At 37.2% G+C, this 17,803-nt stretch overlaps 1 protein-coding gene across 1 annotated transcript in view; it reads right to left on the bottom strand.

Moving 5' to 3' along the window:
- Positions 1-17,803, bottom strand: part of t (C45 family peptidase tan) — a 110,668-nt gene that overhangs the window by 14,355 nt on the left and 78,510 nt on the right. The window contains exons 3-4 of the mRNA XM_081743432.1: positions 11,316-11,423; positions 7,705-7,939 (exon numbers count right to left, since the gene is read on the bottom strand). Coding sequence (XP_081599558.1) covers positions 7,705-7,939; positions 11,316-11,423 — 343 coding nt within the window. The remainder of the gene's footprint in view (positions 1-7,704; positions 7,940-11,315; positions 11,424-17,803) is intronic.

Raw genomic sequence — 17,803 nt, 5'->3', positions numbered from 1 at the left:
TTAACACAAATCAGTCAATACTTCCATAACTTTCTTTCCTGCGAAGTTACATTCTAAACACCAAAAACTGTGACAACCTGCCCCGGTCTCCCCTAGTGAAGTGGTAGGCGGAGATCTGCATGTGTTATATATCGTTGGAAAGGACACGCCGAGTACACCTCACATGAGAAATATCTCGCTTGAATGGATCGTTTCTGAACGTCCAACAACACACTTATTGATGTTAGTAGTCCTCTTTTCCTATTGAATGATTATTTAGCTTGCGCAATTCTGGAACTATACGTCTTTTTCACTTTTTCCGTCCGAGGATATAGACTTCCTAAATAGGGGAACGTCTTAAAGTCTTCCATTTTCTCTCCATCTAGCCATACGTTTGCCCCTTTCTGTCCTGCTCTTGTGCACTTTATCAGCCAACAATTTTTAGCGCTTTTTAAGTAATGAATAGTAATAATGAGAAGATATCCATACAACGACGCCGACTTTACAAAATTTGTGTGGGTGCATATCAATGGCGGGATGTGTTATATATTTTCATGTTTTCAGGGGAATCTCGATATATTTTGATTGACTTCCTTTTAGTTAAAATCTTTTCTGAACATTCTCATAAAGGGTTGTGTTGTGATAAAGTAAACTATACCGGTACTATAAGGATAAGTTTGAGCTGATCCAGCTCAGTCATTAACGCGGCTGACTTAAACGCAAGAGAACCGGGTTCAAATGTTGAATGAAACCTTTTATAATATACTGACTCTTGCTCTATAGGCTTTGCGTAAAAATAGCACTATTATTGCACCAACCTCGATAATCGATCGAAGACTTGCATTACAACACTGTATGTATTTAACTTCGGAAATATGACTGAAAACCTATCTAAAGAACATTTCTCTTCTTGCGTTGGTGTAAAGATCTCTTTGCTTATTCTTTCTAATGCACAGGGTGGTCCAAAAGTAGGTATACAGTACCGTACTGCATTTTATATCAATTTTTATTGTTATCTATCAGGTAGACTTACTTTCTTTATTATTTGTTTGTAAGGTGTTTTTACTTACATCTTAAGCTCGAAAGAGCCGAAGCAAATAAACTCAAACTAGAATGTTATACTTGATCAATGCAGGGACACATACCTAATTTTAGGCCACCCTGTACTGTTGAACTTCGTCAACTGGGCTGTGCGCGAGTCTGCCACTGTTTTTGAGAGAACATGTTTTGCAGCATGTTTTCTCCAACAGTAACGTTATTTAGATAGTTGTGTTCACGTGCGTTACTGTGAATATTACGTTGATCTGAAGTTTTTCATCTGTTACTTCTGTTTAATGTAGTTTTATTGTTTGAAGTGGATCGATTTGTCATAAGAAAAAGAAAAGGAGACAGCATGTGGGCCAAAGCAGTGCCATTAGTGAAGAAAAGAGAAAAATTAATTCAAATTGTAGTTCAGCTGATGGGTTACAACCTGAAACTGACAATGGAAATTTAAATCTCCCAACCAGGTCACCATCACCATCAGTGTCTGTAGGAGAAACCCCTCAATCTCCATATCTAGCAAGTGGTTCAGATTTTCCCAACCCTTCGAACTTTTCAAAGCCCAATCAGGCTTTAGTGTTACCTACAAATTCTCCATAACAGTCTCTAATTTGTGTCAACTTCGTTCCTTTCCTGCCTGCACGTCAATCCAAATAAAAGTAACGTCATTTTCTGTTTTTACTGTACGGACTTCTCGATAAAAAAAAAGTTATTACTAAAACCATGGAAGACGCTTTCACTGCTGTAGGTGCTTTCAACTGAAAGAAGGCAAAAGAGAAATTCCGTATGCAAGAAACTTCAGAATGCAATAACCTGGCTGTACTGTGCTACACGTAGAGAAGAAAACTCCAATAGAAAACCAAACAGACAAATTTAAGATGAACAGCTGAAAACCGGGAAATGCATGGAAAATAATAATTTCAAATATACGTTATCTTGCAAGACAGGGACTCGCATTTAGAGGACATGACTCTCGGTTCAGGACTTTCTTTCAGTTGAGGAGCCTTTGCTCTGAAGATTTTGCACAATTGAAGAGCTGGACAGAGGGAAACATGAAGAGTTGTGATTTCATGGATGCTAAAATCCAGAATTAAATCTGGAGACCATGGACCAAGAAATTGATTTTCATATATGTAACAAATTCAAATCTCAAAACCTCCTGTTCTCTATCGTGTATGATGGTTGCAGTGTTGTGACTGGTGTAGAACAATTAAGTATTTGTGCCAGGTGGGTTGATGAAGATCTCTGTCCTCATGAAAGTTTTCTTCAGTTCTACAGTATATATATGGCGCTAAATTCGTTGTACAAAAGGAGAGGGGTGATTCCTGAGAGTAAAACAAAAAAAAAGTTCTAATAAACATAGGGCGAAAACCGTGTCGTTTACGTGTTATAGGTTGCCGAAAGCGTGGGAAATAAACTTTAGACTTAAATATTTCACTAACTGCTAAGCGTAGACGTGATACTGCATGACTTTGGCAAAGGATCCTAACCTGCTCTATCCAAATTTGCAGTTTTCAGATTTGTGCAGTGGCGGCGCAAGGGATTCCCCAGAGGACGTTAGGGATTCCCGGACATTTTATGACGTAAATTGAGTGGACAAGAGCATGTAAAAGACGCCTCAATGCCTAGAAATAATACTACGTCGCAGATCAGTATTCATACACGCAGATTAAAAGATGGCGGATGAGGTAATAATCACTGAGCGTGGTTGCATACCTCCTCAAAAAGTACTAGTAAAAACGTTGTACGAGAATTCACTGGTAACGTCACGTGGCTACAATGTAAAAAATACGTACAACACAAGCTGATAGGTAACAGAAGATAAAGAAATTCCGGTTGCTGATGTGCTCATATTAATGATATCGCAACGCTTTTGAAAACGCTTACAATTATACTACTACAGGAATTGAACAAGAACTACTATTAAAAGACAACTAAAGAACTCGTAATAATAATAATAATAATAATAATAATAATAATAATAATAATAATAATAATAATAATAATAATAATAATAATAATAATAATAATAATAATAATACACATAAATGTTTGAGCACATTTGTTTGGATCAGTATATCACATAAATGCGACTATCGTACGTTCTTTTTTAAAAATTAAAGTTCTAAACTGATTGACGTGAAACAAAACATTCCATCCACTTGCGATATTAGTTGTGACAGAAGCTGATGTTTCTGGTCCCAAATCGTATAACGGGACTGCATACCGAAGAGAATCGTAAGGAACAAGGTACAGAGAAGAGTCTTTGTTAAAATAAAAAGAGGATGGTTGTTAGAACTGTCACTACAAAACGTATTCAAAGTTTTGACCCGCCACTTCAATGTAAAGGTTACTTAAGATCTGGTGAGCGAGGTGGCCAAGATGCTGGTCCTTCTCCGCCGATCCATTTGTTCGGAAAGAATGCGTTGAAAAAACTTCGCATCTCCGCAGCGTAATGTGATTTAGCACCGTCGTGCATTAAAAAAAAAAAAACATGTTTTGACGAACAGCCAAGGGCACAATCTCTAATAGTTCAGGCAGACCTCTTTCAAAAATATGCGATACTCCCCCGGGCCTTGTGGTAGTAGGTACGATCCGATGAGATAATTATCAAAAATTCCTGCACAAACATTCACAGAACACCGTTTCTGATGGGCAAGAGTTGACGTTCCGTGTGGGTTTGTCTCAGATCGCAAATGTTGATTGTGAGTATTGAACACTCCATCATGGGAAAACGTAGCTTCATCTGTGAAGAGAACACGAGACATGAAGCGAGGTGTCCTAGCATGCCGTTCGCGTAGCCACTGGACAAACTGATTAACGTGGAATCCGAATCACATGACCTCCCGCCGGGAATCGAACCCGGGTCTTCCATGCAAAAGTCGCATACGTTAACGTTGCTTAGCCACGAATGGGCTGGAGAAGATACTGGGGAGAATGACAGACGAATATGTACATTACGAAACACAAATAAATTAAACGACAGTAGCTTTAGTAACAGGTCGTCATTAAAAGCGATGTGATGTCATTAATATGAGCAGATCAGCAATAGGAATTTCTTTATCTTCTGTTACATATCGGCTTGTGTTGTACGTATTTTTACATTGTAGCCACGTGACGTTTCCAGTGAATTCTTGTACAACGTTTTTACTAGTACTTTTTGAGGTGGTATGCAACCACGCACAGTGATTATTACCTCATCCGCGATCTTTTAATCTGCGTGTATGAATACTGATCTGCGACGTAGTATTATTTCTAGGCAATAAGACGTCTTTTACATGCTCTTGTCCACTCAATTTACGTCATAAAATGTCCGGGAATCCCTAACATCCTTTGGGAAATCACTTGCTCCGCCACTGTACAAATTTGAAAACTGCAAATTTGGATAGAGCAGGTTAGGATCCTTTGACGATATCATGCCGCATCACGTATATAAAACTATTGGCGAGTGTATAGCTTCAGTTATTCTGGATGAGATAGTGAGACTTCAGCTTCCCATCGCTTAACTCAGAGGACAAGCTTATGATTGCTCTGGAAATACAAGTGGTGCAAACATTGATGTTCCACCTATCATATGTAAGCAGCAACTTCTTGCCTTGCACGTACATTGTGCTAATCTTGTAATTAAGGGTAAGTGTAGTGCGTCAGAAGTAGTGAGAAACTCGTTGCAATGGGTGCATGAACTAAGAGTACTGTTTTCACAGTCACTTCCCTTGAGGTCAAGATTATCTGCTCTGATAGAAGCTAATGCTGATGGTTTCTTCTCAAACATTGTAAACATCATTGTAAACATCATTGTAAACATTGCAAACATTGTAACCCCTTGTGTCCCATTAGGTGAATTTGTAGACTCAGTCTAATAACGAGAGTTGTTGAAAATTATAAAGAAATTCCCTCTACGTTGGAAGAGATGAAGACTGAAGGAATTGTGAACACATCTTCAGGATTAGCAGCTGGAATTTCTCGACGTTTTGAAGAAGAATCTGATTTTCTTGGACTCGTATAGCTAGAGATATTATCAGTAGGTTTTAGCTTCTTAACAGGACACTTAATGACCCATTTTAAGTTTCAAAATGAGGAACATTGCAACTCATAAATGAAGACATGAGCTTAAATAATATGCTTAGTCACTGACCTTAAGTTCATTGTACTGTCCTGGAACCTATAAGTCAATATCATCGCCCTGGAAACTCCATTAATTTTAATAAACATTCTTAACAGTACCATAAATAGGACTTTTCGTCCCGCTGGAATAAAACCAGTTGTCATCATTGGTAGGATTTATCTACCCTAAATTGCAGCATTTTAATTCATATCATGCGGCATTTTCAAAATTGTCGGGTGAAATGCCATCAGTCTTCCTTTAAATTCGGCCCAAAATGTTGAGTGAAGGGTACTGTCCCCCAGAGCCGGCCTTAGGTGGTGCGAGGCCCGACTGAGGACATTTTGCGGGATCTCGGGTTTATAACTAACTTGGAGCAAAGTCTGTAGAACCAATATATAAATATTGCGCTCCCCCTGCTAGTCTAGTGGTTATACCCATTTCCTTTTATAACGTTTCTCCATCTGCAAAATGTTCTGGTAAAAACACTCACTCTGTTCATTGCTTATAGTACCTAATTTTTCAGAGAAATAACTCAAATGGAAATGCAGACAGTGAATGAATATTAAAATATACAGTATATTTCATCCTTGTACCTCGCAATTTTTCAAGAAGGTTCTGTGTCAGTATTTCATAGTTTTTTTCTCTTACAAGTAAACCTATCGATGTCGAACTCTAGTTTCTTGACCAAACTTGGCAGAGAAGTGCGTAATACCAAGAAAAGAGCGTAATCAAAATTTAAAATGCTTCCATCCATAAAGACGCCCGCATTAGCCAAAAATCTGATTGATCAGAGTAAGCCATAACAATGTGTTTCAAGTTTGAAATTTTCATTATATTTTTAAAACGGATAAAGGGATGAAAAACAAGAACACATTAACAGACAGTGGAAGGAATTAGACATATATTTGCGGGTATGCTTATCATGGCCGCCATCTTGAAGTCGGCCATCTTGTATCTCGCTCGACTTCTTTTTTTAAATAGGAAGAGAGTCATATAATATAACAAATTGGGTTAGAATTTTACGAGAAATACAATGGTAAAATCTATGTTTCCATAAGTTTATATTTGTAAGACATAATGAAATGCACATTGACATGAATTCATTGGTTCAAAGATTTCTTAACAGCTGTATCAAGTCAAGAAAACCTAATGTACGCTAGTGAGAACATCGTAGATAGCTAATTATGACAGGTATAATCAGCTTGAAATCGTTATCGACTGCAGACAAAATGAAATGCTGATGAGACGATCACAAACTTTAAGGAACTGATGGAAGATGGATGACATATTTTGCATTGGATTATTTGAGTTAGAAGACAATCCTTCAAAAGCAGCCACCAATTCAGAACGCAGTAGTATACATTTCGTTTACCTGACTTGATTTAAAAAAATACCTCCACAGGATTTTTCGCAGGAGAGGGCAAAGTTTGTCCTCTGGGTTTTGTACCTAGATATTTTTAATATAGCTATAATAAGTGAAATAATATGCAAGGAAGTCGCACTGAGGCTAATTTATTTGATACCATCTCAGCATTCACGGTAGTATCACATGACATAATCAGTAAGAACACCAGGAACCTTAACTTAATGGGTTGTTCAAAATAAAAGAGGGTGTGCACCCAGAATAATGAATACATTTTTACACAAAGTCAAAGTAAACAATATTTTTATGCTCAGGGGTGTGTGTAAGAAAATTTGGGGGAGTGTTAGGGTTGTTGGAGATGCGCAGAATACTCGCTTGATATAATATCTAATTTAAAACAGAAGTTGTAAACGTAAAAAAATAAAGAAACTACTGCACCATTAAATTCAGAAAATATTTACTTATGCCCGGAAACTTAACTTAAACTATTCATTTACTTGTTTGGGAGAGGCTACACTCTCACTTGTGGAGTCTGTAGATGTACTTGTATTGCCATATGTTGTTGTATGTACTTGGCAACCGAGAGTACATGAGCCATCTTAACGGTACCATAGCCAACCTTGGTTGGGGGCCCGCAAGTATTAGAGGCCCTGCGAGCAGTATAGTATGTATTAATTGCATGTATTAGGAGCAAAATTTAGTCATAGGGACCACAACACACTTGTTTGCTCTGGGGCCTAATATTCTTTTAAAACGGCACTGGAGATAGATTAGACTGGAGAGTAGAGTAGACGATACTAGCGCGGGGCCCGCTTGGGAGCGATCGGTCCAATCGGCTTAAGGCCGGCCCAGCTGTCCCCACAGAAAATTTTTGGTGGGCACGCCTAAGGATGAAGTGTGCATTTTCAGTGAACTCTCAAACTTTCAATTGCCTTTTGCCATTGGGAAAATGCATTTCAAACAAATGCATTACACGAATCTCTGTCTGCAGAAGTAACAGTTGCCGACGGAAACAGTATACGGGAATCAAAGACAATTTTACACACACTACAGAACCCTTTGTCCAATTACGTGTCGCAATAAATCCAATCAAATGTATTTTTCCATTGTTCATGGTATGACCTGAATGACGATTTCTTGACACCTGTTGTTAATGTACTAGTTGAAATTATAAAATAAAACACATGGAAAATGCTCAAACAAAACATGGACGTACGAGTTTTTCCTGAGGCCATCTTCTTAGCTGCAATAATGTTGATTGAATAAACAAATCCGTGGTGGTTGTAGCTCATTGTGAAGCCAGGTAAGTGACCAGCATAACACAGAGACACAAATTTCTCCTCTTTGACTTTCCATCGACCTCGTGGACTGTCCGAAATAATGTGAGCGGACACCAGGTAGTAGTGGTTCATTACTTGTGGAAGGGCATCCTCATTGTGACCCAGAAATTCCTGTAATAATATCAGAATAAAAGAACGTATAGAGAAATGCTATTAATGGCATTGAGTACTTACTATGCTATATTTGTTTTAAGATATTCATTTAAATGTGGAACATTTTTCTGGTTTCTTTGAAGTAAACTGCAGTTTTAACTATTTACCATTAATTGCAAATTTGGAGCTAAGCGATCGACCTTTATTGATTTTTCATAGCATTTTTAGTGTATCAGTTGTTTTCGTGAACGAACATGACATGAAAATAGTTGAATTTGCCATATCAGCGAAAAGCATAATGGCTTTGAAAAATGGTGTTCGCAGATTAAAACAAAAAGGACTTTGCTCTATTTCTAATGCTGAAAATTCTACTTTCCGTTCTTTACAATGAGAATTCGCGCACCAAACACTTTTGCAAGATTAAATCTGTGGGCATTCCGTTTTTCGGTGATTATTCGTCAGTTGTATGTCCGATCTGGACATGTAACCCCTCATGACACTCAGTGCATACTCTCGAATCATCATGTCAAATTTGGTTATGAACGGTTCAAGTATCTTGAAGATCCGGTTTTTCGGTGATTATTCCTCAATGGTATGTCCTATCGGGACATGTGACCACTTATGACACTCAGTGCAGGCTCTGAAATTATGTCGAACGGTATTGCCGGATAAAGCGGTGAAAAGTGCTCTTACACGGATTGCTGTGATATATACCAAGGTACCTCATTTCCAAAGACAACTTTGGCCAGAATATCAAATTCAAATTCCTTCCAATTTCGAAGTTGTTGTTGAAACTTCGATTCAAAAAGTGTCCATATCTCCAAAACGACTTAAAATTCGAGGATAAAATTAAATATGAGTATACTTTGTTTAAAGGGCCTTACCGAAAATTAATATATATATATATATATATATATATATATATATATATATATATATATATATATATTTCACCCTTCAAATTTCTAGCGCAAACGCATCGAAAATATCCGAATTCAAATATTGTTTTGCTTTATGTTCGAGTCATCACCTTCTATTTTCTACCATAGAAACAGTACCAACCAACCTGTAATATATTTTGACCATGGTTTGATTCTCGCAGTGCAACTTGGTGTAAAATGAGGAAAACAAAATTCTGATACGCCTGGAAGATGTACAACCCGTGTTATCCCATAGATGTTTTGGCCGGCACGAATACTGTCAGAAGTCAAATATTATTGAGCTTAAGTTTCTGATTTATCATGAATGGTTCTAAGTGGGAATATGACTCTCATAATCGTGCCTCTTCCAGAAACGGCGTGAGAACACTAGTGTCATTGATTTTCAGTTTGCCTTAGTAGGATACCAATATTTTAAATTGTGATTCACAGAAAACAACGTTTTTGATTATCCCTACACATGATGTATACCCATATATAATGTATATACAAAATATTATAGTGCACGAGATGATAATACAAAAATATTCAAAATGATTTTACGATCTCTTTCCTGTATTAGAAAACATTACAAGAAAAATGAAGGACAGACTTTATGTTGAGCTTTCAATCTTCTTCACTATGTGCGTTTATTACTGGAGTGACAAGACTGCAACACACAATTTGTTTAAAATCTATGTAGGCTGAACAATATTACCAAAGTATCCAGCACGTGAAAGGTAATAAATGTTTGCAGCGTCATATGAACATCACACCGTTCGATTCTCATGTGCACATTCACAATAATACAGCTTTAGATCCGAATATTCTATTGTATTTGGATTGGAACAAAATCGATGTAACATCTGTATGTCTTCCTAGTAATATGTCGAGATCGTACCTCGAATTTAACGGTGTGTGTATTTTCTTTCAGGAAATGGAGATTGATGCTGTTATCTTCATCTGTAGTCTCCCAGCCGCAGTCAATTACTTGCACTTACATTTCACTGTACGCATTAAAACTGGAAATTTTCTTTCTTCCAATTATTCAGTTGTATCCCGAAAGCCGCGATTCACACAATAAATATTACCTTGTTCCGTAAGAATCGCTAGCCCGTTTGGATCTCGAAACAGAAATTTTACCATTGCTGTCTTGTTTGTAATTGCAGTATATAACCCCACCATATCTCGTGGTAATTCGTGTGGTTCGGATTCCACGTTAAGCTAGATCAAAATCTGATATAGTCTCGATGCTAAACTCCAATCGCAGGTTGATCACTTTTTGAAGAGAATCGTATGACTTGAAGCTTTTGTTTTTATTTAGACACATGCTTCATTGTTTTATTCTGTTTATCTTCTATCTCTATTAGTGATCGAAATGACGATGAATTGCAGAAACAGTGGTTGAGGTTTCTTGATGACAGGAAAATGCTGTCGTTTTAATGTGTGAGCGTTACTCTCCATACTACTTCTGTTTTCGCATAGAATACAACAAATATTTTCAAACAAATATAATTTATAAAGTGAAAGACATTGTAACGTTTTTGAAAAATAATGAAAAATTCTATGCTTTAAAGAATTAACAAGTTTAAAACGTTCAACATACTACATTCTAGAAGACAACCCATACAGAGCAGATTTGAACATATCTAATAAACATTTTAATAATTGAAGGACAGGCTTTATGTGGAGTGTGAAAGGAGTGTGAGGACTTTTAAGGAACTATACTCTCACGTTCGCTTCGTTACGAGTCACTGGTGGCTCGTGCGATACTTTATTTCTGTGCGGTGCCGTTTTATACATTGCATTATATCTATGCGTTTGTGGTGTTTTCGTCTTGTACAAATTTTTAACATTACCAGCATCCATGTGCCACACGTCTCCGGTGACGCGTCCTGCTTTGGCGTAATGCAACTTCAAATTTTGTCAAGAGATGGCTGAAGTGCGAATTTGAAATACTGTGTCGTCATCTGCGGAGAGTAGCTCGAAGTAAGATTTGTGCACAAGTGACTGGTGATTCGTAACGCACCGACGGACAAACCTTCAACGAGACACACGGTGACTCGTATAGCACCCAGAAACAAATTCAGTTTTATACTACCGCAGCGAACGTGATATTCTGTGTTGTAGGAAACAATAATAATAATAGTGGAGATGGTAAATAATTATTAAATTTCGAACCAAAAGAGTTTACCCACATGAACCAATTTATCTAAAGAGTGAACTGTATGTTGCTATTTTTTTCAAAACATAACAATTCCTTTAATTAATTCTAATGCCTATTACATACAACAAGAAAACAATTTTGTTATAACAAAGAAAACGATTTTGAAACTTAGAGATACATCGTTCAGTTCTTCCGTTAGGACAGCGAACAATGAATAATTTCTATCTTAAAGAAAGTTATTTATTAATATTGTCAATAAAATCAACATGAATATTTGTTATTGATTAATAATGTTCAAACTAAGACTCACCTGACCTATATGATTAGAACACACAGTAGAACATCCAGCAACATTTTTGGTCGCTCTCTCCACTCCAAGAACATTTGGAAGAATGTCATCCATGTGTAAAAGAAACAACTAAAACATATAGAAGAGAATATAATCAGTGGTCAATTTCTAACATAATTCGAATTTAATTTATGTAAACGACATGGAATCAATTGTTTAGTGATTTGAAGAAGGAAGTGAATTTATTGGTGAGTGAAATTAAAACTAATTTCTAATTTTGATAACAGACTAGTCTTGTAATGTTCTTAACAAGTAAAACATCATGAAACAGAATCACTAGAACAAAGGTGAAAGGCATTTCTAAATACTAATTCTAATACCTCTGATTTGGTATGATCTTATGGTATTTGCAATTGTAAAATGTTTAGTTTTGGATAGTTTCAAACTAGTATTACGAGACTAATGGTTTTGAAGGACAATATGCACACCCGTGGTCAAAAATACCAAACTTGTCTTCTGTTTGGTTAGAGATTCCAGCGGGACAGTAGAATGATGGGTCATTCCAAACAGTGGGCAACTGTCAATCACTTTTGTTTCCGAAGCAGGTTGGGTGGGAGTGGAATGCAAGCAAAGGATACAAGGGTGTTGTGAAACAGAGGCCCTTCCCTAGAGTTGCTTGACAGACAGTTGAGGACGCAAAATGTTGTCACACCCTCATGTTCTTCCTTGGTGACATAGTATGAATTACTAAATGTGTATTTTTACTGTACTTTTCAACTTGTTTTTAGAGAAAGTGTCCTTAGTAGGAGGTAAATAATACCTATAAAAGACAAGAAAGACTGTCCGTGTCCGTACTAGAGAGTGTCCGCTTTAGAGAGGTTTGCCAATATGTTTTTTCCTATTACGGTGTTTGGGGTTTACAAAATATGTCCGTTATGGGAGGTGTCCGCTTTATAGAGGTGTCCGTTAGTAGAGGTTTCACTGTAGTTAGTAGAGGTCTGTGTTTATTTTCTGGGCTATTGATGGAACATACTTTTCGCAACCAACATGCTTTGCTTACCACTTCGAACCATCGATTCAATGAGAGCGAATTTAAATCCCACATCTTGGTGTATAACATATTATGAATATTAAGTATTTAATACTTCCCTTAAACATTAGACATTCAAAATAGAAAATTCCAACAGGAACCATACGTTTTTTCACATATATAAACATTAACTAGTAGTCTATAACAGATCTTCTAAAACAAGCAATTGGAAGATTTTTAAACAAGTCCCTTCTAATAGAAAGTGTAACTAATCCATACATTGAATAATGTGCAGATGGTTAGACCTCAGCCAATTTGGATAGTACTAGAATTCATCAGAAAGGAATTTGAATAATGTTAAGCATTTTGCCAGTTAGAGTGGAAATGCGGCTCGCCATGTTAGTGAACCTACAGTGGATTTGTAGATGGTGGTTTGCAGAAGTCGCTCTCAGAAATACAAACTATTTATGCGATTCTGAAGGCTTGCACGATTTTGCTTGCAACAAGGTTGGTACGAATATGTGTATTTTTAGGTCGTTATAATTTTCAACGTTGTTTCCTTAAGCTTTCCTTATTATTAACTGGATAAAATGAAACCGCTCTGGATTATAATCGTATCAGTAGCATGTGGGGCATTGATATACTGTACGCTGGCGTCAACTAATGAGTAGTTTTCATACCACGTTCTGAATGGAATAGTCGTCGACTGCGGGGCAATTTGGATAATTCAAAGCGGGGCAATTTGAATACCAGTGAAATTAGAACTATAGGCCTACTATTTTATATTTGTTTGTGAAAAGTGAGAGCTTCTAGTATTAACAAGGAAACTGCGAATTCTTACTTTGACTTACTGGGAAAATTAATGAACGAGTATGATCTCCACAAACTATCCTAACCGTATTTATAATATGGACGAAAGTAGACTTCCTCTAAATAACAGACATCTAAAATTTTTGCAGAAAAGGGTAGAAAAGAGGTGGTAAGTGTAACATCTGTTGAGCTCGGGGAAAATGTAATGGTGATAGCATGCTGAAATGTCAGAGGGTCTTTTATACCTCCTGTGGTAATATTCAAAGGCGTACGCCAAAATCCGAACTTTAAAAGCCAAAATCTCACTCACAACTTTTGTCCTTAGAGTTCTGCCAAAGTCATGACATCGAAATGATTTACCTACCTCCACACACAACACACGTATTACAACCACTCGATCACTCTGTTTTTAAGACCCTTAAAGCCAATTACCACCAAGAAGCAACTATCTGGATTCACCAAACCCCGAGCTCAGTGATTAGTAAACCTCAGTTCTGCATTTTGTTCACTGAAGCCTGGAAGCAGACAGCTTCTGTTGGACTGGCAGTTAATGAGTTTTCATGTACCGTTATATTCCCCTTTAGTCCACAAGCTATTGAAGAATTTCGATTAGCCCCTTCGGAAACGCCTTGCTACACATTTTGAGGAGCAGTCTTCTCGGGAAGAAGATCTTAACAACGAGTCTTCTTTTTCCGGTCATGGCTGTTAAAACTTTGTCCCAACGAAGCCTATAGATGAACCCATACAACAAGTGCTTCCCAGCCCAGAAAAAAGTTTGCGTGCAGAAGAGACGTTGTGTCACAGGAAAATCATGCCACTCAACTTCTGAAATTATTTGGGCAATGAGAATAAAACAACTCCGAAGAAAGACGCAAGCATCAGGTACAACAAAATCCAAGGGCACTACAAAAAAGAAGAGTGCTAATACAGAATCTGCCAAGAAAAATACAAATGAAAGCTCGAAAGAAGCTCTACCCCATCCAGTGATGAAGATGTAGGCCTAAGTCTAAAGATGGCTGCACGCAATGAAAGACAAACATGGAATTGCTGTTTTTGCCTTCTTAATTACTATTCAGAGCGTTCTGCTAGAAAGAGAGACTGGATTCGTTGCCAGCGTTGTAAGACATGGTTCCACAAAGTTTGTGTCGAAGGTCGAGAACAGTTTATCTGTTGTCGTTGTCGTTAAATACGAACGATGGAAGATGAATTAACCTATTACGGCTCTTTGCCTTAGACAATGTTCCTAACATTTTTTTAAGTATAGGCCTACATTCAAAAAGATAGCTACAGGTGACGTATATTTACAATTTATGTACTTCTTTTCATTCAAAATTAGCATATTTCAACTACCGTAGAAATTGCAATCTAACTATTAAATAGTTTATACAATATTTCTATAAAACTTGCTTATTTTATTGGTTATTCATATTACCCCACTCGTTATTCAAACTGCCCCTCACATTTACGTTTTTCGAAATTTCGGCGGGGAAATTGAATACCAAAATTTCACAATGATGTATCTCAGATACTACCTTGAGAAAAATTGTTAAGTAATAGTAAGCTTCAAAGTTTTTGTTCACAATTTTGTATTTGAATACCAGTTACAGTTTCTGAGATATATGAGAAAATGTCTGAAATTATTCAAATTACCCCGCAGTACCCTATATTTTAAAAACCCAGCTCTGTAATAAGAAAAATTGGTTGACCTAGGTTAGAGTTTCAATTTTCAGCATATTACTTGAATATGTAGGTTTCAGTAAGCAGCTCTAGTGTAGTAGCAACTGCTGAATAATGGCTACTGACTGGTCAGCCAGTCCCAGGTTATGGTTTGAAAAATGTATTTATTACTGAAAACTTAACTATTCCCACATTTTCGAAGAGAATGTTTACAAAGCCAAAAATTTGTTAAAGTAATGACATCATTTGCAGACTACACAAAAAGTCCATTTCTTTTCCGAAAATAATTTTGAGTAAGAGAAATTTCGGTGTAAAGAAATATGAAATTGGTTGACCTCAGAAATAATGCAAACAAGAAAGGATCGAAGCATTTCTTTTTAAAAGTTCACATTCTCAAGATTATTGTTTTGTCAGTAGTCTTTATGTCATAGTTATACAGGGTAGGCCAAAAGTAGGTATACATCCTTGCATTGATCAAGTATAACATTGAGCTCCTCCGTGGCTAAGCGGTTAGCGTACGCGCCTTTGGCGTGGGAGACCCGGGTTCGATTCTCGGCGGGAGCTCATGTGGTTCGGATTCCACGTTAATCAGTAGGTCCACGTCTCATATAGCTAAGCTGCTGAAAGGGACGCTAAACTAAAATCAACTCAACTCAACTCAAGTATAACATTCTAGCTAGTTTATTTACTTCGGCTGTTCCGGGCTTAAGGCATAAGTAAAAAGAAGCTACATTGAAAACAAGTAATAAAGAAGCTAGGTCTACTAGTTTGATAACATTAAGAAATTATATGAAATACAGTGAGCAGATCTGTACGGAACCGTATACCTACTTTTGGACAACCCTGTATAATGGTACAGTATGCACGACAGCTGTATCGATGTTTGAAGACCGTTTACGAATGTATACACACCCATTGAATATCTAGGTTATCTTTGGCTCGAAGAAAAAAGCCCAGCCTTGCCCGATAGTGTATTGCCTAGAGCGTGAGCTTTTGGTGCACATGGTCACATGTCCAATTCTCGGTGGGAGAGCATTTTGCCTTCCAGGTGTCATTTTACTATATGCGTGCTCTAATACCTGTTTTATTTACTGTTATAAAACTGTCTAGACAGTTATATAGGGCACAGTTATTGTGCGTGCGTGAGGAGAGCATTCACATTATTGATAAAAACAATAATTTGCATTGCGGAGCATTTGGACTGAAAAAAGAGGATTCCAATGTTCTGAAGGGATTTTATGCTGTTTCTCGTTGGCAACACTGACCGGAGATCAAAGACAAAGGTTTTCCTTTTCCAATCTCGAAATAGATCTCGAAGTTGCTAATCGTTTGTCGTCCAAACAAATACTTGTGTGTTGTAATTGAATGCTCCCTTAGGGCTTTCATCTAATGACACAACACATCTTTTTTGTCTTTTCTGTCAGTAAGGTGCTGTCACCTAAGGAGAAATAGTAGAACTAAGTGTTGCCTTGCATCCACTAACAAATTTCATCATCTCCAGGATTAATACGACCCTTAATAACTGATATATTTTCTTGATATCCACATGGATGTCATTGGTATGCAACAGGTTAATGGTTCGGATTCCATTTCAGTCTGTAGATCCACCCTCATATAACCCCAGTCCTAAGAAGGGACGCTGAATTTAGGCAAACAACAAGAACTAAACCCAGTATTCGTGCAGATACAAAGTGAGAGACATGGGCCTATTGATTGAGATATTGCCACATTTAGCTTCACCAGCTGTCTTCCAAACAACTTTCACTGAAATATTACCACAATCCCTGCCTTTACGTTCTTGAGATTTGGGGATGTTCCTGAAAGGAATTTATGGTGTGCTTCCTCTTTAAAATAAAACAGAGAAGTTATTTTCCCCAACTTATGCAGTACTTTCATATCATCTTATTTCAGGCGTTCTTGAATGTTTATCAGCTACACACAGGAATTAACGAGTGATGATAAAAAATAAATAAATAAATAAAAATAAAAATAAAAATAAGGTTACAAAGCATAAAACGTTTATGTTATTCACTTTAACTTAACGAACATTTATTTGTAGATTAATAACATGTCTGTCTTGGTGCAGGTGTGAAGACTTCAGATTCTGATCATCTATACCCGAGAAGCGGGCATTAAAAATCATGATGTCAGGAAAATTTGTCAAGAGTAGAAGCGACGTCAGTAGTGCGGTAATTGTGGGCCAAAAACATTACACCTTCCGATATTCATAGGCAGGTGTACGGGGAGGGATGAATTTCAAAGCAACATGTACGGAAGGGGCGTCGAGCCTTGAAAGAAAGACGGACCAATATTGTTAATACCAACCCTGGCAGTACTTCAACCACTGACGTTACGCATGGAACGACTAGTGCACCAAATCTACAGTCCTGACCTATCCCTTGTAACTTACACTTTTTTTCTGTTCTAAAGCAAAAATGGGTGGCCACCTTTATCTTGCATATGATGTCAAAACCGCTGTCTCATAGTGGCTACAATAACTTAGCACGGATTTCTTTTCAAATGGTACATAAAACTTTATCTAAAGCTGTGATAAGCGGTTGAACAAAAACTATGGTTACATCGATGACTGTTGTGTGCCCTCTATCATCAAATGTGTTGATCTTCCAGTTATGTCTCACACATAAACCATTTGTAACCCTTTTTCGGTCATTCCTCGTATAATGCATAGCAAGGTAAGTACAGAGGTAAATTTAAGCAATTTAATTCGCGGCTCATTAGACAATACCTTCCTGCAACAGACAGACAGGCCCCCATATACAGATTTTACTTCATTCCATATGTAAAACTGAAAGAAAATGCTACTTAAAATAGAACAAGGTTTCGCCTAAACACTAAAAGATAGATTATCTGGATATGTCGTTGATAATGAGGTCATGACATTAAAAACGGCCGAGAAGTCGAGAATGTGAATCCGAATCGATAGCGTTGTCAAGGCACAGCCGATTCCCTCCCCCCCAATATATATATATAT

This window comes from Thermobia domestica, chromosome 17, assembly GCF_964235325.1.
Source record: "Thermobia domestica chromosome 17, izTheDome1.hap1.1, whole genome shotgun sequence".
In the NCBI taxonomy this organism is placed as follows: Eukaryota; Metazoa; Arthropoda; class Insecta; order Zygentoma; family Lepismatidae; genus Thermobia; species Thermobia domestica.
Note: the sequence above shows the minus strand (reverse complement) of the source record. Positions and strands in the feature narration are given on the sequence as shown.